This window comes from Sciurus vulgaris (assembly GCF_902686455.1).
Source record: "Sciurus vulgaris genome assembly, chromosome: X".
Lineage (NCBI taxonomy): Eukaryota > Metazoa > Chordata > Mammalia > Rodentia > Sciuridae > Sciurus > Sciurus vulgaris.
Genome location: NC_136471.1, coordinates 17,202,924 through 17,225,950, shown reverse-complemented (window position 1 = coordinate 17,225,950; position 23,027 = coordinate 17,202,924). Strand labels below are relative to the sequence as shown.

Here is a 23,027-nt window from a genome sequence, read left to right as displayed (position 1 = left end):
TATTAGCTTGGTTATATTTTAAGTGTGGAACATGTTAATGACAATGAAACCAAGGACTAAATGTTCTTTCAATGCTGTCAATGTCTCTCCATGTCTTGTACACAGTAAGTTGCACTAGGCATAGACACCAGACAATGTAGGGTCCTATCATATATATATCTACACAATCTGGTTGCATAAAAACTAGTGCAAATATATTCTACATTATGGGAACCACCTGTTTGTGAGCACTGGAAGTATTATGTCATAAACTTGCTCTGGTAGATGTGTAACATGAACACATTTCATTCTCTAGGATCTGTCCAGATCTACAGTGGATGCAGTGAATGAACGGATATTAGTTTTTATTACATACACTGGATGTGGAATCTCCTCCATTTTCCTGGGAATTGCAATGATGACATACATAGCTTTTCAGTAAGTTTGATACAGATTTGCTCTAAGTTTAATTTGGTTTGATGGATGCTGTTGTCATTGCAACCTTGTTAATTTCATGAACAAATCAAAATAGGAAGAGGTCAGATTCTTTAGATTATAAAGTGAATAAATTAAAAGCACAACAAAATAACTATCAATTTTAACAAAAGGTTTGAATTGGACTTTTAAAAAGCAAGAGGGTCAGGATAGGAAAAGATTTTTCCACCAGGATTCAAGAAGACTAATCCATAAAAGAAAAAGCTGATAAAGTGGACTTCTTTAAGAAAAAGAACTTATACATTTAAGATAGCAAAATGGCAAATCACTGTTTGGGAAGAAGATGTTTGCAATGCATGTATCTGACAAATGCCTTTCATGCCAAACATATTAAAAACTCCTAAAAATAACAAAAGCAAGACAGTACAATTGGAAAATGGACAAAAGAGTTTAACAGGTACGTCACAAAAGAGGCTATCCATGTCTAATCCTAACTTTTGCCCAAATGGCCATTAAACATATAACAAGGTTCTCAACATCATTTTTCATCAGAGAAATGTGAATTAAAACCACAATCGTATACCATTAGGCACCCAACAGAATGGTTAATATTGAAAATACTGACCATAGCAGGTATTAACAAAGATGTGAAACAACTGGGACTCCTATACATTGCTTCAGGGAATACGAAATGGCACAGATACTTTGGAAAATCATTTGGCAATACCTGCTAAAAGATAAATACACATTTAGCCATTTATCTAGAAGTTTTACTCTTAGGTATGTGCTCAAGAGAAATAAGTGCATCTGTCCACCAAAGTATAAATACAGGAATATTCATAGCAGCTTCAGTCAGAACTCCAAATTTGAAACATCCCCAATGTACATTAACAATTCACTGGATGAATAAAAGGTGCTATCTTTGTAAAATGGAATGCTATACAATAGAAAAAATGAATTGCTCCTATAGAATACAATATTTAAATCTCAGAGACATAGAATTAAGCAGAAGAAGCTAGAAAAACAGAAGATAATGTTTTATGATCCCATTTATGAGAAGTTTCAAGTGCACACACAAGCAAATCTATAGGGATAGAAGTTGGAATATTGATTACCTCTCATGGGAGTTACTGAGCCTTATGAGGTATTAAAAATATTCTACCTTTTGATCTGAGTGGAAGTTCCACAGGTGTATACGGATGTAAAGATTAACTGAGTACATTCTTAAATTCTGTGCACTTTACAATTTACCTGTTTAAAATCGCACATTAATAGAAAATAAAATTATAAAATTTAAATCAAAAAGCACTGAGTAGAAATTGCAAAAAAAAAAAAAAAAGAATCAAAGGGGTAAATAGGTATCTTTAAATTTGGAAAATACTAGATCAGTTTCCAAAAAGTACAATTGTGATCTCTTATTGAAATTTAAGGCTATATTTCCATGATTGCAATCATCACAATCTTTGGTAATATCCAAGTAAATCCAGTTTACATCGTTTCCATAGCCATCATGCTTTTAATAATATGCAAATCCAGCCTGCTGCATTGGTGATAATAGTATTGTAGTACCCAAGAAACTCTTCCCTTCCTTCATTCAATTGCTTAGTTGAGAGAGGCTATTATTAATCCTGTTAACAAAGGTCACTACGTTTAGGATAGTTTGATTCTATCTGGAAAGATATTGGGGGTACTCTAAAATTCAGTGTGTGAATATATATATATATATAATTATTTTATTTATTTAATTTATATAAGTAATTTAAGTAATTTAATTTTAATAGTTCTTTTATTCTTTTAGTACACAGATAAGATGTGGCAGTGATTCAAAAAGAAACCCTATCTAACTTACCATTGTGTTTTTTCTTTTAGCAAACTTCGAAAAGATTATCCTTCCAAAATCCTGATCAACCTGTGCACAGCACTACTAATGCTAAACCTGGCATTTCTGGTCAATTCCTGGTTGTCATCATTTCAGAAAGAAGGACTTTGTATCACAGCTGCAGTGGCGCTTCATTACTTCCTGCTCGTTTCTTTAACTTGGATGGGCCTGGAGGCAGTCCACATGTATTTTGCTCTAGTCAAAGTCTTCAACATATACATTCCATATTATATTCTTAAATTTTGTCTTGTTGGTTGGGGTAAGTGTATCTGTCACTGCTTTTGATATCTTTGTTTTAAGCCTGTGCGTTTTTCTAATTCTAGCTCTTAGTCTGCTTTGTGCTGCTATAACCTGAGACTAAGAAATTTATAAGAGGATTTTATTTCAAGATTAATTTATTAGTTTTAATTGGTATATTATAATTATATATAATAGTGGATTTGTTTTTTAATTTTTAATTTGTTCTTTTTATATATACATGATATTAAAAGAGATTTGTTGTTATATGTTTATACATGAACACAATATAATATAATTTGGTCACTTTAATTCCCCAGTACCTCCCTTTCCCCTCCCCTTCTTCCTCCCCCTGATCCCCTTCCTCTATGCTCCTGGTCTATCTTCTATTTTCATGAGATTCCCCCCGCTTTCTTTTCTTTTTTCTCTCTGGTTTCCACATATGAGAGAAAATAGATGACCCTTTGCTTTCTGAGTTCGGCTTATGTCCCTTAACACAATGAGATTTACTTAAGTTTTGGAGACTGGGTAGTACAAGATCAAGGGGCCTGCATCATGGTAGGAAGCATCATATGGGGGTGGAGGACAGAACTTATAAGGAAATTTCTTCTGCAAAATATGAACCCACTCCTGCAATTATGATATTAATCCATTCATGAGGTCAGAACCCTTATAACCTAATCCATTCTTAAAGAATCTGTCTTACTACTGTTGTACTGGGGATTAAATTTCCACCACATGAACTTTGGAAGACACATGCAAACTATAGAAATCTCCATTAATTTGGGACCAAAATCTATTAATATCACAGTTAAGGAATTAAGGATAATCTCACTGGTGTTTGGGTGTGAATCTCTTTTTTCTGCCTATATTGCTCTATAAATTCAAGTTTTAATCTTTATGGCAAGGAGTTGGTGCACAAATATTTGAGTATTTGCTTATGTGTTGTGCTAAATGCTGGATATATAAGGGTAAACCTGTAGATTTTAGTTCTCCCTTTACAGAAGTTAAAATCACAACATATACTGATAAAACAACTAACACTTAGGTAAACTTTACTTGTACCAGAAACTTTATTTATTTATGCTTATTTAGTTTTCACAGTATTTCTATGGGATGAGTTCCATCATTATTCATACTGAGAACACCAAGAAACAGAGAGGTTAGGTAATTTGCCAAAATTCACACAGCTAATAAGTGGCAGAATAGGGATTCAAATTAGGGAGTCTGTCTCCATATATTGAACTTTTAACCTCTATTATCTTGCCATACTGTTTAAGGAACAGGAAAAGGACTTGACATGAGTAAAGGGTATCTGGCCAGTCACAACCTGACTCTTTTGACACCTCATAGCTGCTGCCCTCACAAGAAACCAGAAACAGAACTCAGTATGAATATTTTCCTGATATAAATGTCATTTTATTGGTTTGCTTTCTTGTATTTCTTTTCAAGATAGTAAGTACTGGAAAGGTTTTCTTTTTCTTTTTCTTTTTTTTTTCTTTTGTGCTGGGAATTAAATCCAAGGGCACTCTACACTAAGTTACATCCCCAACCGTTTTTATTTTTTATATTGAGACAGGGTCTGATAATTTGCTAAGGCTGACCTGAAACTTGCAGTCCTCCTGCCTCAGCCTCCATGCCCAGCTTTCCTTCCTGTATTTCTTTTCTTTCTTTTTTTTAATTTTTATTTTTGTACTGGGAGATTGAACTTGGGGGCACTTAACCACTGAGCCACATCCCCAGTCCTTTTAATCTTTCATTTAGAGACAGTGACTCACTGAGTTGCTTAGGGCCTTGCTAAGATGTTGAAGGCTGACTTTGAACTCACAATCCTCCTATCTAAGCCTCCTGAGGCCGCTGGGATTGCAGGCATGTACCAGCATATCTAGCATCCTTTCCATATTTCTAATGGACATGGTCAGCTCAGCTCCTTTCCCATCCTCTCTTGCCTATACAAAACAGATTTTGTGTTCAGACAATGTGTTGGGTACACAAGAGATTTATATTAAGTAGGATACATAATGGTGCATAGGTAGATAGATTTTATCTTCCACTGTCTTTGTGAAGATAATAGCTTCCTAATTAGCTCCTCATCCTTTTAATGAGTTCATTAACATAGTGCATGCTTTCCTTGAATACACAGTCAGTGCTATTATCTATGCTAATGTCGGGTGCAGAGACAGACAAATAGTAAACAAAGCATAATCTAAAACATGGCTTCAGTATACCTTGGAATCTATCACAAACACTTCCTTTTGTGTGCACCCTCATTTTTTTTTTTTTTTTTGTGGTGCTGGGGATTGAATCCAGGGCCTTTTGCTTGTGAGGCAAGCACTTCACCAACTGAGCTATATCCCCAGCCCTGCACCCCTCATCTTGATTCAACCAAAAGATTGAAAAATGTTATGGAGACGTCTTCATGAAAGGATGAAGGGGTTGTACATGTTCCTTGATCCTGGCTTTTCTTCTTCCTTGTCACCACTCTTCCTTGACTCCCTGTGTGAAAGGTCCTCCTTCACTTGCTCCTCAAGTGTCAGTTTTCCCCAGGACTTGTTTCTTGCCTCTCTGATCTTCTGGTTCCCCACACACTTCCTGGGGGTAGAGGGAGAGGCAGGGAAGGCTAATGCTTGGACTTGGAGAGAAGAATATCTTGAAGAGTGTCAAGTATGCATGAGCCAAGGCCAAGCTAAGGCTGAGGCCTGCCAGGGTTTGCAGGTAAAGAAAGATACAACGAGTAGCTCTTAGACTCAGTTTCTTACTTACAAAGACAGCACAAGGAAGAGTAGCTCAAAGTGCCAGCTCCCAAGTTCTTGTGCAACATGCTGAAAACAGCAGCACCCAAACAAAAGGGAACAGATGACTGCCCCACGAGTTCTGGGATTTCCTATTGCTTAGGAGCCAGTTCTAAACAGAAGTGTGAGGTTTTCTATTATGTAGCTCTGTTCTGAGGGGACAGGGTATAAAGCCCTACAACTCTGCTGCACCTAGGTGATGGGAAACGGTCTCAAAACAGCCTCCCAAGGGAGGTGAGTAGGAGATGGCTTTGGAGCACCTCCTCACAGGCTTCCCCTCCCGTTTATGGAGGACCACAGGGCACTCTGCCAAAATTCAGAGAAGCTGACATCCAAGCCTTTACCTAAGTGGCCTGTGTGGATACACGCAAGGTCCCCAAGGGCCCACTTCAGGGAGTTTTCAAAATTTAATTATTAGACAAATGCAATGAACTGTAAGGGAAATAAGTATTAGCATCTGTTAAGATTTGAAGTTGTGTCTTCCTAATGTCAAAGCAACCTGTTCTAAAGGTTCATTCCTTTTTGAAACCCGTGTTGAAACTGGAGAACATCATGCTATGTAAAATAAGTCAGACTCAGAAAACCAAGGTTGAATGTTTTCTCCCATATGTGGAAGCTAGAGCAAAATAAGAGGAAAAAAGTGTGTGTGTGGGGGGTGGATATAAAAAAGATAGAGGGAAGATGAGTGGAGTAGGAGATGGAGATTGAGAGAGAGGGAGGAGGAACAAGAAAGGGGAGGAAATGTGGACGGATTTTGATAAAATCATGCTACCTGCATGCACATAGTGTATATAGTGAATTTCAGCTTTATGTGTATCTAAATAATTAAATAAGTGAAAGGAAGACCGGCAGAGTAGATGAAGGAGAATAGTGGGAGGGAGGAGGGGAGGAAACAGGAGGGTGGCAGGCGGAATGCGACTGAAATGGAGTAAATTAAATTTCATGCATTTATGATTATGTCAAAATGAACCCAACTATTACGTATAACTATAATGCATTAATAAAAGAAAAAACAGTCCAAGGCAGTAGATTTGTCCACATTTTACAAAAACCAAACAACCAATAGGGATACTTTAAAAAAATTATGTATGTATAAACTTGAGGACTGATGCTTAATTCCATCCTAAATATGAGTTCTCCTTCCATCCCTCCCTTCCAGCTTCCAGGGGGGATCTTTGAAACAGGTCTGCATCATTCTAGGCACTGTACTTGGTGTGGATTGTACAGATTAGAAGGAACTCTCCTATTTATCACAGAATAGGATGGTGGAGGATTTTTGCACTCTGGGATTTGGAATAGCTTTGGAAAATATCTTACAAAACCCCTAAAATGTGTGTGGGTGTATGCTCTTCATTTAGAAGAAATACAGTTTTAGAAATAAAGAAATCATTTAAGTTCTGCAAATGTACATGAAATTGGATTTTTCAACCCTGTGTCTACACTCACATCACGTTTGACCATTTTAACTGAACTGATTGCTTTATTATAGTCTGGCTGAATTGACTGGTCGTTAACTGGTCGATCTAGTCAAAATGTCAAACTAGTAATGAGTGTGGAAACAGCTTCCCTGTCAAAAAAGCACTGAAGGCTGCAGCTGATTGCCTGCGCCCTTCCTCCAAGGTGACCTAGACAAAAAGATAGTGGGAACTAAGGGGCAGTATTGAAAGGGAAAAAATTGGCAGCCCATCATTTAAGAAGAAATGCTCAATGCAAACTTGCATTCCAATGAACTACATACTTCCATTGCCAAGTTGATTTTTTGGCACTTGAGCTATTTTTAATAACCAGTGGGCGTTGTATTGGAGCCATTGGCATGCCATTTAATTTAGCAGATTGGAAAACTCCTAGAAATGTTTAACTTGGAAGAATTCACAAACATTTTGCAAACAATGGTATTTTGATGCCTGCACATCTGTGGCTCATTTAAACAGTATCTTAATATATCAGTACCCACAGTCATTGATCAGGATCCTTCTCCCATGATGTAATGGGATCTTTTGGCTTGCTTTCCCACTCTAGGAATCCCAGCAATCACAGTGGCAATCATACTCAGTGCAAGGAAAGATCTGTATGGAATTCTGAGCCCAACAACTCAGTTGTAAGTACCAGGAGCTCTGCTCCTTAGGTGGTGGGGGTTCTGGCCTGGCGGGGAATGGTGGGATCTTCTCAGCTTGGGGCTTGGCCTTGACACTGGATTCAGGGAGAGCTCAGCCTTAGCCTTTCTACCCTGGACATGTTCGTGGCCACACTCATGTAATGGTTAGCTACGTAGACTCTGTATGACCTTGAGTAAGTTACCAAATCTCTTAGTTTTAATTTCTTCTGTAAAATTGGAGTGATAATGTTTGCTCTCAATGTCATGTGTAAATTAAAATGAAATCACATATATGCATATATGTATATATGCATATGTGCATATAAATATATGCTCAGCCTGTTGCCTAATCCATGTAAGTGTTACATAACTAGCAGCCATTCTGCTTATAAAACTCACAGACCATTGGGAAGATTTACTGGCCACTATAAGGAAATACTGAGGTAATTGGAAAATATTTTCTACCTTTTATCAAGAAAAGTCTTCCCTAACGAAGACTGCATACAAAACTTTTCTTTGTAAATTGTCTCAAGTTTATTGTTCTCTTTTCTTTCTCTTTCTTTCTTCCTTTCTTTTTCATCTGATGTGTAAGCCCATCTCTTTAGTTCTCTAAACAGGAACTATATGAGAGTGGTCATTCATTGGATTCCATCTCTTTCAAGTCTTCCTTTATAGCCATGTAGATAGCTATCCTATGGTCCTTTAGGCTGCACAATCTCATTTCACATTTCTATTCTTTTCCCCATGCTTAGCCATTCTCTTTATAGTTGCCTCTCAAGATCACGTCCACTATAGATTTCCTTTCCCACTGGACTGGAATCAAATGTAGGAGGTCCTGCTCCCAAGACTCCTCTGTCTTTCATATTGAGATGACAGTTTCCAGAGGGTCAAAATTATATTGCCCTTTGCAGCAGATGCTTTCTAATTAAAATTCTTTGTTATCCTTTCTTTCTCTGTCTCTTCTCTTCCCTTCATTCTCATTTCCCCCTCCATCCTCCCTATTTGTCTGTTCTGTGACTTAAAAGGTCCTCAGTGTCTATCTACTGGTGATTCTTCTTGAAAGATCAAAAGCAAAAGTAAAACCAGGACAAAATCAACTCCACTCTCCCCCAAAAGAGCCATTTCACATATGAGTTTGTTAGTAAGAGGCAGATGGCTCTAAGAGCTTTGTTTTTTAAATAATTACATTTTGAAAGGTAATTCACCACATGGTACAAAATCCAAATGTACAAAAAGGTAGAGGATGAAAAGCAAGCCTCATCCCAACCCCCAGCCACTCAGCTTCTCTCCCTTAAGGTTACTCTTGTTACCAGTAATCAAATTGGTATAGATATTCTCTAGCATGCTTTTTATTTGTCTTAGTTTTTGAGCTATATTATTTTAATTGGTACACAGTAATCACATATATTTATGGGATACAGTAGGATGTTTTGATACATTCATATGTTGTGTAATGATCAAATCAAGGTAATTAAAATATCCATCACTTCAAACATTTATAATTTTTTGTGGTGAAACATTCAAAATTCTTTCTTCTAGATTTTTAAACATATAATAAAATATTGTTGATTGTAGCCACCTGACTATGCAACAAACAGCAGAACTTATTCCTTCACACTTCTGTTCTCATCCTCTGATAACCATTATTCTACTCTCTACTTCTGTGACATCAACTGTTTTAGATTCCACATGAGTGATCTTTTGTACGCTTCGTTATCTGAATGATTAATATATATGACTTTGCTCTTTTCACTTAATAATATATCTTGGAGATGATTATCCAAACATACAGTGTTGCCTCATTTTACAAGTCTTTTATAACTTCTTTCAAGGCTGAAGATGATATTTAGAAAACCCTAAGTATTAGAGTCCATTAAGAAAATTAAATGTTTTCACACCCTCCCAACTTGGATACACACAAATTCACACATATGTGAAATTATCCACAACAATGTGAATAACGTGTTCAAAACAGGATTTCCTGACTTTAAAAGAGAGGTCCCAAAGGGGAATGAAGGGAAGGGAGCAGGGATGGGAATGGGAGAGACAGTGGAATGAATTGGACATCACTTTCCTATGTTCATATATGAATATACCACCAGTGAAACTCCACATTATGTACAACCACAAGATGGGGATCCTAATTAGGATAAGTTGTACTCCTTGCAGGTATAATATGTCAGAATACGCTCTTCTGTCATGTAGAGCTATGAAGAACAAAAAAATTGATCATAACTCTAAAAAATTTTGATTCTTGCTCTAAACAGAGAGAGAGAGAGAGAGAGAAGAGAAAGAGAGAGAGAGAGAGAGAGAGAGAGAGAGAGATCCCTGCAAAGCTGACACAGTTGAATTCATCAAGTTCATTTATGTTCAAAAATCAGAGGCAATGACTCAGCAAGCTAACTTATTATTAAATGAAGTATCTGTCCATATGAACCATAGAAACTGTAGAGCTATTAATCAATCCAGTGACTAGTGTTGCTTTTGTAGTCAAATATATCATATTTTAAAGCATTTTCATTAACTCTGATCAGCTCATCATTGTTGATAGAGCATTCAGAAAAGTCATTCATTGCTCATATCCTTTTACTGTGATACTGATAATGCAAAGCTGAATCCATCCTGTAAATAAAGTTCAGGTGTAAGGTGGGGAGAAGAGAGTCACTTTGGGGGAAAATATATAAATTGTTTTTCTGCTATTGAAGAAAAGAATATCCTTCTAGGAAATTAGACTGAGAGGTTTCTGCATATGTAGGGCAGAAACATCCTCTGGGAGATCTAACTTGGCATTGAAGAGTACCCTTATCTGGGCTCAGAAGATTGGGGTTCTAGTCCTAACTCTGCTTCTAGTGGATATGAGTGAACTCTATCAAGTTCTTCATCTCTTTAGGTCTTAGTGTCCTTAGATTAAATGGAACTGACTAGGTGAGATTCAGAATCTTTGTAAAATAGGAGCTTATGTTTTCCTATCTCACATTAGTCTTTTTTTGTTTCTTATAGTTGTTGGATCAAAGATGATGCTATCTTTTATATCTCAGTGGTGGCTTATTTTTGCCTCATATTTCTCATGAATCTCTCCATGTTCTGCATTGTTCTTGCTCAACTGAATTCCATGAAATCCCAAAGCCAGAAGACTCGGCAGAAGATGATCCTGCATGACCTCAAAGGCACATTAAGCCTGACATTCTTGCTTGGCCTCACCTGGGGCTTTGCCTTTTTTGCCTGGGGACCCGTGAGGATATTTTTCTTGTATCTTTTCGCCATTTGTAATACTTTGCAAGGTAACTGCATCCTCTTTGTCCTCTATGTGGCTACTTAGACCTTAACCAAGGCTTTGGTTTCTTTGGAAAATAATCTCATCTATCAGAGACTTATAGGAGGAGAAAATAGTCCAGGAGGCCTCTGTTCCCAACTAGTTGACAAGCAGCCACTGGAAATGTTAACTAGATGTTAGCACTCATTAAATGAATACACAGCCCACTCTCTTTTACTCAAGAATATAGGGAGTAGCCCAGATGAGCTAACCCAACTCTATCTAGTTGTCAATGTCTATATATAATACTGAGTGGCAACACTTCTTACAGTATTCGTTGCATCAACACATTGCGATTGTTAATGTACAGCTTCACACTTGTGTTGATATTTTGAAGTGTATAATGCAGTTGAACATAGCAATTATCGAACAGTAGAAACACTAACTTTTTAACCCAAAAGATTCTGTCTGTATCATGTATCTTAATATTTTTGGAATGGGACAGGCTAGGAAATTGCAGAAATGAATTTTAAGAATGTAAGAACTGTAGGAATGAAGTTTAGAGCAAAGAGTTGTGGGCCAAGGCAATAGACTAAGGTTCTAGTCTTGGTTTTGCTACAAATCCTCCTTAGGAATGTCACCACAACTGATTAAATTAGATGATCCCAAGGTAAGGGCTCTATAGCTCTTTAATCTCCTTTATATATTCTGGTGAAAGGAATAAATGATCAGTGAAGTGATTAATGGAAGAAAAAATGATGACATAAGAAGTAAAAGCTAGGGGACTGGTTAACATACTTTTGAGTAATTATCAATGTTCATTTTAACCTGACTTGGCCTATAAAAACAATCTTTGGGTGGTTGGGGAGGCATGCAGAATTATTTCATGGAAGATTGGAACTCCACTTCATACTATTATCCTCAACTTTGGGCAAGACCATTTAGGCTATGGGAGCTGGCAGGGAGCCAACTTGACATTCTGTTAAGTTCTCCTTTAGTACTCTCTTCTATTTTCCACTCAATATACACCTCTCTCCTAAATGCAGTCTACTGGTGGTCCCATAGGATACGCCATCAGGAAAAGGTGTCTCTGGTCAAAGAAGTTCAGGAAATATGGCAAATTTCATTCCCTCATTCTTGGGAATACACATTAACATGGTAAAAATATCAGAAGCTATTGAAAAAGTATTTAAAATTTAACCTTGATTTTTAAAACCTCAGAGCCCTTTTTTAAATTGTGGTTGTTTATCTTTGAGAAATCTCAGGAAATATGAATTGATATGCAATTATATTCCAGGTCCTTCTAAAATGGTATAGGCATGTGGTGGAGCAATCTGTATAAGTCATAGTTTTGCCCTAATGTCTTATGACTTAAGAACCCATCTCATTTGCAGCAGAACAGTGACTTAACAGAAATTTTGTGTCCCACCAGATTCTAATCTATGAACCTTTATTTCTGCTTTACTTTCTGCAGTTTCAGTTACCAGGTGTCAACTGTGGTCTGAAAATATTAAATGGAAAATTCTGGAAACATACAATTCATAAAATTTAAATAATTTTATTATAGAACATTGTTATGATTGTTCCATTCTATGATTACTTGTCATTCATCTATTATTGTGCCTAATATATAAATTGAATTTTATCATGGTTTGTATGTGTAGGAAAAATAATATATACAGGATTTACAACTTCCCATGGTTTCAGGCATTCTGCTGGGGATCTTGGAATGCATCCACCCTTGCATAACAGGGGATTATTGCACAGCCATATTCTGATTGAAATGTGCAAAGGTGCAAAATGTGCCGTTCTTCTTTCAGGTGCCATTTTTATTGCCTCTGGTAGTAGGAATGAATTTTTTAGGAACCCCCACCACATACACAACAGACTGATTTGGTGCCCTTTGAGGCTACCTGCACTTGGTTATCATCTAGATTACTGAGTGAGACTTTGGTGCTGGTTTTACATTTTTACTCTGAACAAAACCACCTGACCCATGCTGAGGTACTCTTAACTCCATACTCTAGCATGATGCTCTAACCTCAAAGACTCACCGTGCTTGGTGCTTGGCGTAGAATGTTTACAAAAGTGGGTTAGGAACTAGGTGCCTGTCCAGACTTCTTACTCAGTGCTAACTTCAAACATCTCATTGGCTCTCTAATCTGAGGAGAAATGTGCTCACTCTATTGAAAGAGGGGCTAAAAGGTAGCTGAGCAAAGAACAAGAGAATAGTTTTGAGCTTGAAGAGAGAGGAGTGTTTTAAAAACAGTCAGTGCTCCTTTCCTGTGGTGGAAGTGGAAAGTAGTATCTAAGCGGGGAGCCTACGTGAGTAGAAGCAGAATTTAATTGGGTATTTTCTTGAAGACTGAAACCAAAGTCCCATAGATCCAGCATCGACAAGCCAAGCTGTCTCTGTCTGTCAGATATGCTTTATGTCAATCCAGCACCAAGTGTTCCTAGTCCTGCCTACAAGATATCTGCCATCTTGTAGGGAGGGTGTTTTCAGAGCTCTGAGTTTCAAACTCAAGTCTCTCTCTCTCTCTCTCTCTTTCTCACACACACACACCAAATAATTGCAAAACAAGAATGCAGTGAAACACAGGAATAAACTAGCTATTTAAACACCAAATGGCAGAGCTTGCAAATCTGGCTGAGGAGGGTTGCCCTGTGGTCAGGTGGGAAAAATTATGCTCATGATGAGTCATTTGTGAAGGAAGGGTGCACAAATAAAAATGCAGGTGACAAAAACCTGACATCTTCCCTCGTGCCTGTGTTCTAGTGAGTAAGCAGATCAATCTGTTATTGGAAAGAAAAGGGAAGGCTGTCAAGCAGAAAGGGAAAGCTGGAAGGCAGCTCATTGGGAATTCACAGAATAACCTTTAAGTCTGAGAACTAACAAAACTTCATGCAGGAAATCAGAGCAGTAATAGGTGCTTGATGTCACTGTTACCCCTTGTTTGTACTGAAGCTGAAGGAGTTTCACCTGCTCTGAGGCAGAGGTTTGCTCTCATCAGGTTGCTGCACCACCTTCCAGGTGGCTGCTGCTCAGAAAAAGAGTGAATACTGCTGAATTCATCCCCACAGTTGTGTGGTTACCCATGGAGCTAAAGCCCTGGGGAGAGTTTGTGAAACATGCTATTTGTTTAGCCTCCAGATTGCTGCCTCCCACCTGGAATCAGGATGTCTTGGAACTGGGGCCAGGGGACCAAAATCTTCCCAATCCAACTCCTCATCAAGTGACAAGAAGTTGCTTGCTTCTGCCTGAATCTTTCCAGGCACAGAAAGCTCAATGTTCCATAAATCTGACCTAAGTTTCCTATGTACATAAGTGAATATACTGCAGTGAATCTCAACTTCATGTCCATCCATAAGAAATTAATTAAAATAATACCCCATTTGTGCACAATGAATCAAAATGCAGTCTGTAATAATAAAAATTGAAAATTAAAAAAGAAATTAATTAAAAAATAACTAGGGGTAAAGGGCAGAAAGATCAATAGAAGGAAGGGAGCAGGGGGTCGGGGAGAGGAGGAGAAAGAGAGGTACTGGAGTCTGAATTAGAACAAGATATATTCCATGCTCGTATATTTATGTCAAAATGGATTCCACTGTCATATATAACTAAAAAGAAGCAAAAATTAGAAAAGAAAAAGGAAAGGAAGCCCTGCCAAACAAAGAAAGCTCAACATCCCATAAAGCAGAGCATTGAACCCAGGAGTGCTAACCACTAAGCCACATCCCCAGTCCTTCTTATGTTTTATGTTGAGGCAGGGTCTCTTATTTCAACCCAGTCTTCCTTACCTAAGGATACTATAGTATGGTGGATAAGAATGTGACCTCTACCGTCAGACTGCCTGTGTTCAGTTCTGATGCTGCCAACTTAAATACTAGCTTTGTGACCTGGGTCAAGTTTACTAGATTTCTTGGACTCTGAGGTCTCACATCTATAAACATGAGACTAATAGCACATTGCCTATCACAGACCATTGCTTAGTAAAAAGTTGCTGTGATTTATTATTTTCTGGTTGTTCTGTAGCTTCCTCCTATTGCTCTTGGTTCCAACCTGGCAACCACAGAGAACATAATTTCTTCTTTTGATGACAGCCTTTTCAGGACTGTGACTAATGCTACCACCTGTCTTCACCCTTTATTTCTCCTCCCAAGGTTTTTCTTATCCAGATACAACACCCCAGCTTTTGCACAAGTTCATTACTATTCTTGTTTATTTGATTCTTGAGTATTTCTCTTTGTCATCATCCTCTTAAAACAAAGCCTCCCAAACTGAACTGGTGGGAGTTATGGTGAAGCCAGGGCAGATGGCAGGACACTCTTACCTGCTTCAGTCTAGATTCTTTACTTCCACTAAGGCCATAGCTGAAATTGTCTTTGGACACATTTACTATTTTGACTTGTGCTCAGTTTGCAATGAATGAAGATCATTATGCTACTAATTATTGACATGCATGGCAACTTGCCATGTAGAGTCAAGCTGAACCCTGTATACAGAACAAAGGTTTCTGAACCACACTTGGGCCCAAAATACATATTTTGAGACCCCAGAAGGAATTGCTAAGGTTGTAGAAGGCTTTGGCGTCCAAGTCATTAATCACCTATTGAGCTGCCATACAGAGTACTGGAGGCAAAAGGAAGGTGATATAAGATGGAAAGGAAAAATACCTGCTCCCTTCAAAGACTTGACAGCTAGATGGTGAGACGGGCAATTCATGGAAACTTATGTGGCCAAATATGGCAGATATTATGAGAAATTAAGTGTTATGGGAGTTCAGGAGTGGGAAAGGTAAGTTCCAGTTTGAGGCATCTGTAAAGACTTTGTGGATATAGACTTTTGACATGGACCATAAATAAAAGTGAACATATTGACAGGAGTTAGTTCTGCCAATTTCACCACAAACTTTTGGAAATTAAGTTGGCTCTCCTAGGACTTTGCAATAAGGATCATCTTAAGTCCTAATTTTATCTCCCAAGGAGAAGGATGGAGAGGAAAAATGGCACATACTACTCATAGATACCTTTGGCACCCTCCTCCCACTTGTGGAACAAAATCAGGGCAGTAGAAATTGAGGGCATCAGATATATGGTTTCCACATAGTGTAATTGTGGAAAGATATGTGTGTTAGTTATTTACAGTGGTGTAACAAATTGCTCCCTGAATTTTAGCAGCTTGAAACAACATTTATTATCTCACACAGGGTATAAGATGCAGGAATTCAGGAGCAACTTAGCTGAGTATTTCTGGTTTAGAGACTCTCATGAAATTGGAGTTAGGCCATCATCTAGGTCTGTAATCATCAAAAGATTTGATTGGGACTGAGGGAACTGCTTCTACAAATGCCCACTCACATGGCTGTGGACTAGAAGATTCAGTTCCTTACTATGTGGTCCTCTACACAGAGATGTCAAGATATCCTCAGGACAAAATGCTTGACTTTTTTAGAGGGAATGATGGGAGTGGGGGATAGAGAGGAGAGAGAGAGAGAGAGAGAGAGAGAGAGAGAGAGGGAGAGAGAGAGAGAGAGAGAGAGAGAGAGAGAGAGGAGGGAATGACTTTATTCTGTTTTATGACCTAATCTTGGAAGTGATATGTCATTATTTCTGCCACATTCTATTGGTACAATGTAAAAGGAAACTGCACAAGAGTGTGAATGTCTGGATGTGGGGATCATTGAGAACAGCAGCCCTTATCATTAATGCTCTAAGATAGATAGCAGTCCAGGTGGTGGACATAAAATCTTGATGACAAACCTTTTTGACATCACTGCCTAGAAAAAGGAGATCAGGAATTGGGTAATGGTACTGGGGTTCTTTGGAAGCAGCATTTACAGTCACAAGAACAGCCTTGAGTCTAGATATTGGTGACAGCTGATGACAAAGACTGACATCCTTCTCCTGGCTTAGGATTCCTCATTTTTGTGTTTTACTGTGTGATGAAAGAGAGCGTGCGGGAGCAGTGGCAGATACATCTCCCTTGTGGGTGGTTGCAAATGGATAACTCTTCTGGTAAGATGCCTGTCTTGGTAAGGTTTTGAATTTTACATATTTTACAAAACTGATCAGATGAACTTATCTCCTAACTTGAGTTCAAACAGCATCAGCATCAAAATAATCTGTTTCTACAACATGAAGTCAAGTGAAGAATGTGACGTGGGTCATATTTTAGCCTAGTGGAGCTTTTGTTTTAGTGCAGATTCCTTGGATTGCTTGTCGTCTATGCCATGCCATCATTGATTCAATCAAAATAACATTGATTGAGTTCCTCCTGTATTTAGGACCTAGGTCACAGGAACTTCTGGCCAAGTAGCCAACAGTTGATTGAGAGGATGTAAAAAGTAAATAATGGTGATGGCAGTGGAGAGAACTTACTAGCATGCCTAAGATGTTTGGCCAGTGGGCTGCCAGGATGGTTCTTCTGTTGACCCTGTCTGCAAAGTGGGAGATGTAGAGTATTTGCTAATATCTCTTAGCTCTGGTGCTTTCTGTGAGAATGTCCAGTATAGGCAGGTTTAATTTTTATATATCAAAAGTATCTTCCATCCAATTCTAGCAGTTTGTCTCAGTCTCAATGCAAAGCCCAGTCTGCTTCCCTTAGGGAAGGCAGCATTTGAACTCTAAGGTTCTGTAAGTACCACCAAGGTCTCCTTCTTTTATACAGATGTATCAGTGACTGGTGGTCCTTATGCTCTAGGGAGAGCAGGCCCCCTTGGTAAGTGCTTTGACTCTTTGTCATACGTAGCAATACAAACTTCCCTCTCATGACTTTGTAGAAAATCTGATTCTCACAATAAACAAACACTGTGCATTTGGTTTTATGTTTTCCACTGTTTTTATTGATGCATTATAATTATACATAATAGTGGGATTTGTTGCCATATATTCATCAATACACATACATTATAATTTGGTTGCTAATATTCTCTATTATTGTCTCTCTCCCTTGCCTCCTCTGTCCCCCAGGACTTTATATTTTTAATAGGACTATTGAGGCATTATTTACATATCATAATAGTCATCTATTTTAAGTGTAGAATTTGATAAGCTTTATAATTTAACACTTTTGTGTTATTTCAGATGGAAACAGCAGGTGTAGGTTAAATGTTGGGTATAAACACAAGAGACTGAAGAAAACCTTTGAGCACAAATTGTTGACACCATCCCTTAAATCAACTGCAACCAGTTCTGCTTTCAAGTCTTTAAGCTCTGCACAAGGCACTCCTTCAGAAATAATCTTCCCAAACGGTGAGGAAAAGACTGTGTCATCTACATTTATAGCCCAGTAATACTGAATTAATCTGTGATCACATAGTAGGTCTTGGATAATACTTGCTCTTCAAAACTTCAAACAAACACACACACACACACACACACACACACACACACGCACACACACAGTTTTAGTCAGTCTTTTATTGCTATGACCAAAAATCCTGACAAGAACAATGTAGGAAAGGAACAGTTTATTTGGGGTTTGTGGTTTCAGAGGTTCAGTTCATTCACAGCTGACTCCATAGTTCTGGGTCCAAGGTGAGGCAGAACATTATACTGGAAGAGTGTGGTGGAGGAAAGCAGATCAGAACATGGCAAGAGGAAGCAGAAAGAGCTCTGCTCACCAGGGACAAAATATAAACTCCAAAGATATGCCCCCAGTGACCTTTGTCCTCCAGCCACACTCCACCTGTCTAAGGTCACCACCCAATTAATCCATATTAGTATATTAATCCACTGATTAGGTAACAACTGTCATAATCTAATCATTTCACCTGTGAGCATTCTTGTATTGCCTCACACATGGGCTTTTGGGGGATACCTCATAACCAAACCACACACATATGTAAGTGTAAAGATATTTTGAGCTCATTCTTGGCTGAAAACTTGTAGAGAGAAGCAACTAGGAAGCAATATGTACAAATCTGATTATTTATTACACTAATGGGAAGAGAGGAGACAGGTTATAGAAACTCATGGATGTTAAAAACAATTGTTACAGACTGTTGAAACCAAAAGAACCTTAGACATTGCAGAATTCTATTCCCTCATTTTTCAGATGAGGAACCTTAATCAAGGTAAAGCAAAGTGCAACAGTCATTCTGTTCATCAGCAGCAGACTGGGGCCAGAAATCAGATCTGATGGGTTTCAGAGCTAGTGCACCCTACCAAGATTACTCTTTTAGTTACATATGAGATGCTCACTTTGTTCTGTAAGAAGCCATTTTTATAGGTAGAGACTAGGGATCAAGCATTGGGAGGGAAAGTGTAAGGAAAGGATGGGTCTATAGGATAAAAATGAGAAAGGCAAAGGGAGCAAGAACTTAACAACTTTAAGTTGATGTGATGACATTGCATTCTGTGCTTCTAGTTGGTCCATGATGCAATGGTCTTGGGTTGACTTTCTTAAAGACCAAAGTAGACTCCAGCTCACACACAGATAGACCACCTTTGTAGTCATTCTCTCACCCTTTCAGTGCTGATGGTAGGACTGTCTCATCTACTTGTATTTTTTTTATTATGTTGGTTCTATAAAACTGTTCTGTTTTCCAGGGCTGAAGCCAATCTGGAAGCAGCATGGTGGGTTTTTAAAAGCACTGAACTTTTTGTATGGGAAAGCTAGTGGTGTACATGAAAGAAACCTTTCTTTGGCCATAAGCATTCACCAAACTCTAGTCAACTAACTTGTGGGTATGTTCTGGTGCTCATATAGAGGCATGCGAGAGCCATAGCACAGAGGAGGCCTGTACTGTGGAAGCTCCTTTCTGCATAATAGTTGGGGCTGATTGGCAAAAGGGTTAGTTAATATTGGTTCTCCTGCTGCCCCTGCAATATATTTCATTAGCAAATAAATAGTCCAAATGTATACAGATTTTTCTTCAGAGAAACTGTAACAAATGCATGTGAAGTATTTAAATATTGTACCAAGCAAAGGACCTGGAGAGCCAAGGGGCCTGGGGCCTGTCTCCAAAGTGAATGAAATTCACTTTCTAAAGTGAAATTCCTCTTCTAAAATTGAAGTTTGGATGCTACCATCAAACTCGTGGTAGCCAGAAGTTATTTTCCATTAGCACAGAGTGAAGAATCATGCTCTCTTTTACACCAGACCCTCTCAACCTTGAGAAATAGTCCAACTTCCAGTGTAAGAATATCAAATCCATATGAAATATTAGATATTCTTGTTTTTCTTTCCAAGGTCTCCGAAGTTTGGCCATAAATATCTTGCCCTAGGTTAAGTTTAAGGCCAGTAACACTGTTATTCACAATGGGGAAGAACAGTTGTTGCCTAAACAATATGCTGTCAGAACAAACTAATTCATCCCAGATTTATATTAAACCATCCAAAGAAAGCAACACAACCTTCACTGCCTTTCTTTTGTGTACACCTTTATTTTATTCATTTATTTTTATGTGGTACTGAGGATCAAACCCAGTGCCTCATATGTGCTAGGCAAGAGTTCTACCACTGAGCCACAACCCCAGTCCTCCTTCCCTTCCTTTCTAATCATTCATTCAGTCATTCAATACATATTTCTCATGATACCATATGCAAAGTCCTTAATGCCCTAGCTGAAAAATGCCCTTTTTTTCTTTAATGCAGATGACATGGATGAAGATCCCTATCATTTCTCTTCCTTGAGTTGTAAAGTTATGCCTGACTGTGCAAGAAGAATATTACCTGTGGAAATCAAAATGAATTCCAGTCACAAAGATTTTTTTTTCAATAAATCTCAGCAGAGATGCTCACCTCCACCCACCCCTGGGTTGGGGAAAATGTTGAATTTGTGAAGCAATCTGCTCCAACCTCCAATGAAATAATATTTAGTGAATATTATAGTTGTAATAATTTTATTCATTGTTAAAATTATTTCTTTGTAAAGATTCAATTGGAGCCTATAGTTATGATATATTAGGGGAAAATGTCTACAACATTAATTTTGCTCCAAAATTGTTAAATGTATGCATCCTAAAAGAAAATAGTAAAGATCAGGGGCCTTACTGTCCTGCCCTGGGAGACAATTGCATATGGTTAATGTATCAGTATCCCCAGCTGGCCTGACATCCACAGGAGAAGTAGGTAGGAAGAACACAGGTCGTATCTTTTTTGGGGGGGAAAAAAAAACCCTGCTTGTTTGTCATGACAAAGCACCTGAAATCCTCATTATTCAAGTTATACTTTTTATTGAAGCCCCTTATTAAAATGTAAACATGTTTCGTGAAAAAGGTGGCTCATCAATCCACAGACATGCGTGAATTTCTTAGCCGGGACTAATTTCTCACCTAAGACAGCCCCTTGGGAAACAGTAAGCAGGGTCCTGAAGAATGTAACAGCAGGAAGTGTCTGAAGCTGGTGTTTCTCCCTCAGAAGGAAACGGACAGGTCAGGGTGAGCAGGAAAGTAGGGGAATGGAAGAGAGAAAGATGGAAGGCAACAAAAGAATGAGAAAAGGTGAATTTTGCCTGCTTTGCATCCTTTGGTAAATATGATAAGAGGTCTTTTTTTTTTTTTTAAAGTTTTTAGTTGTAAATGGACACAATATCTTTATTTTATTTGTTTATTTTTATGTGTTGCTGAGGATCTTCTTAATGCTGTCCCAAATACTACCACTGAAGTTTCTCAGCCAAGCATGCTTGTCACATTTAACCTTGGGTACAAAGGAGGAAAGAAATGAACATTCTGGGAAGATACACAAGCAACTGGTATCATCGATTTGCCTTCAAAAAGAGGGACTGTGTATCTGGTTGCAAGGGAAGAAGAAAATTTACTTTTTCTTCTGTTTATATCTTTGGAATCTTGAACTGAGAGAATATATTACTTCTTTGAGCAGTAAATAAATGAATACATAAATGAAGTTAATAGAACCCTTCCAATGAGAAAGAAGGATAAATCCATGGGTTTCAACATCATCAATCAAGTTCCTTATGGTCTTTGTGAATGTGTGTGATGCAGTGGACTATGGAGAAAGTAAAGCTGGGTTCAAATTCAGCTTTGCCACTTCCTAGATTTGTGACCTTGAGAAGTAACAATAATCATACATTCATCGTATAATTGAAGTGAAGCTTAAATGAGATGAGGTTCTGAAAATTTTCTGGCACAGTAAAATTCAAGACATGTTAACATCTTTCTACTCACTACCTGCTTACCACTCACCCCCTCTTGGCCCCACCTACCATGTTGACTTCATTAAAGGTAACACACTGGATCCTTGAAGTAAAAATTTATGTTGACCACTAAACAGACTGGAGTTGGTGCCAGTCCCTGATATAAAGTTCTTAAGTCTCTCTTGCTCCTCTATCAGCTCACATAATATTGAAATAATAGGTAGGCTCTTAAGTCCCAGAATATCTGCTATTAAAATCAATCTTCTTGTCTATGAAATTTTATCATAAGGAAATCACACATCCATCATTCCCCATATGATTTCATGTGTGCTTTGAAGTGATGGGTGTGTGTATGTGAGGGGAATGTGTGTGTGTGTGTGTGTGTGTGTGTGCACAAATGCATGCATGTGTACATGTTGGTGAAGGGACTACATAAATGGTGGCCAAAGTGCCTTGAATGTTACATGTCTTTGAATTGACAACATTAAATTACCATCACTCAAAAGTGCATTTAAGGACAAAACTTAGTTGTAATTAACAAATCTACAAATACATGGATTCTGCAAATGGCTTGATTGGGGGGGATTTTTTGGTTATTAAAATGCCCATGATTGTATTTATTTTCAGGGCCCTGGTAGTTCTGCTGCTGTTGGAGTGATGAATGTACAGCTGGTCTCTAATGACCTGATATGCTGTGAAGAACAGAAATTTTATTTTATAGAAAACTTTATGATTTCTGTGATGGCTCCTCCTGTTAATTAATAAAACATAGGTTTTCTGCAAATTAGGTGACAGTTTGAAATTGCAGGGAGAACACAGATTAAGCAACTTTAAGGGTATCCTTTCATTTTTTCTTGGGTCCATAAAATGGCTGCCACTTTTGTGAAGATGGAACCAAATAATTACAGAAAAGAAACCCTAGAATCTTTGAACTGCTTTTAATCAGCAACCAACACCCAAATATTCATTGGGTCTTGACACAGAGTTCCAAACACATCACACTTATTCTATTACCTCCAGCATCTGTTTACCTGAGAAGAACAGGTACACACACTGAAATAGTGTTTAATTAAAGCAAGGATATGGTGGAATATAAGTGCTTTGTGGGCAGAAAACAATGCAATATTTAGTCAGGCTCCAAGACAGATATTCCAGGTAGAGCCAGCAATGGAGGTTGTGGGCAGCTTGGGTAAGGCAGAAATCCATTCCTCAAAATCACAGGCAAATACTCTTTATTAAGTGCTGGTCAATAAAT

General features: G+C 38.1%; 1 protein-coding gene across 10 annotated transcripts in view; it reads left to right on the top strand.

Moving 5' to 3' along the window:
* Positions 1 to 21,943, top strand: part of ADGRG4 (adhesion G protein-coupled receptor G4) — a 135,783-nt gene extending 113,840 nt beyond the window's left edge. For 3 of the 10 annotated variants that reach the window (XM_079124572.1, XM_079124571.1, XM_079124570.1), the window contains 8 exons: positions 296 to 417; positions 2,284 to 2,552; positions 7,342 to 7,420; positions 10,418 to 10,698; positions 16,587 to 16,688; positions 17,341 to 17,391; positions 17,757 to 17,924; positions 20,272 to 21,941. In XM_079124572.1, the coding sequence (XP_078980698.1) occupies positions 296 to 417; positions 2,284 to 2,552; positions 7,342 to 7,420; positions 10,418 to 10,698; positions 16,587 to 16,688; positions 17,341 to 17,391; positions 17,757 to 17,924; positions 20,272 to 20,459 (1,260 nt within the window). In that variant the 3' untranslated portion in view covers positions 20,460 to 21,941. Of the gene's footprint in view, positions 1 to 295; positions 418 to 2,283; positions 2,553 to 5,037; positions 5,246 to 7,341; positions 7,421 to 10,417; positions 10,699 to 16,586; positions 16,689 to 17,340; positions 17,392 to 17,756; positions 17,925 to 20,271 lie in introns of those variants that run through there. The other 7 variants (XM_079124576.1, XM_079124575.1, XR_013761202.1 and 4 more) reach the window with 6 other exon arrangements.
* Positions 21,944 to 23,027: the final 1,084 nt, after the last annotated feature.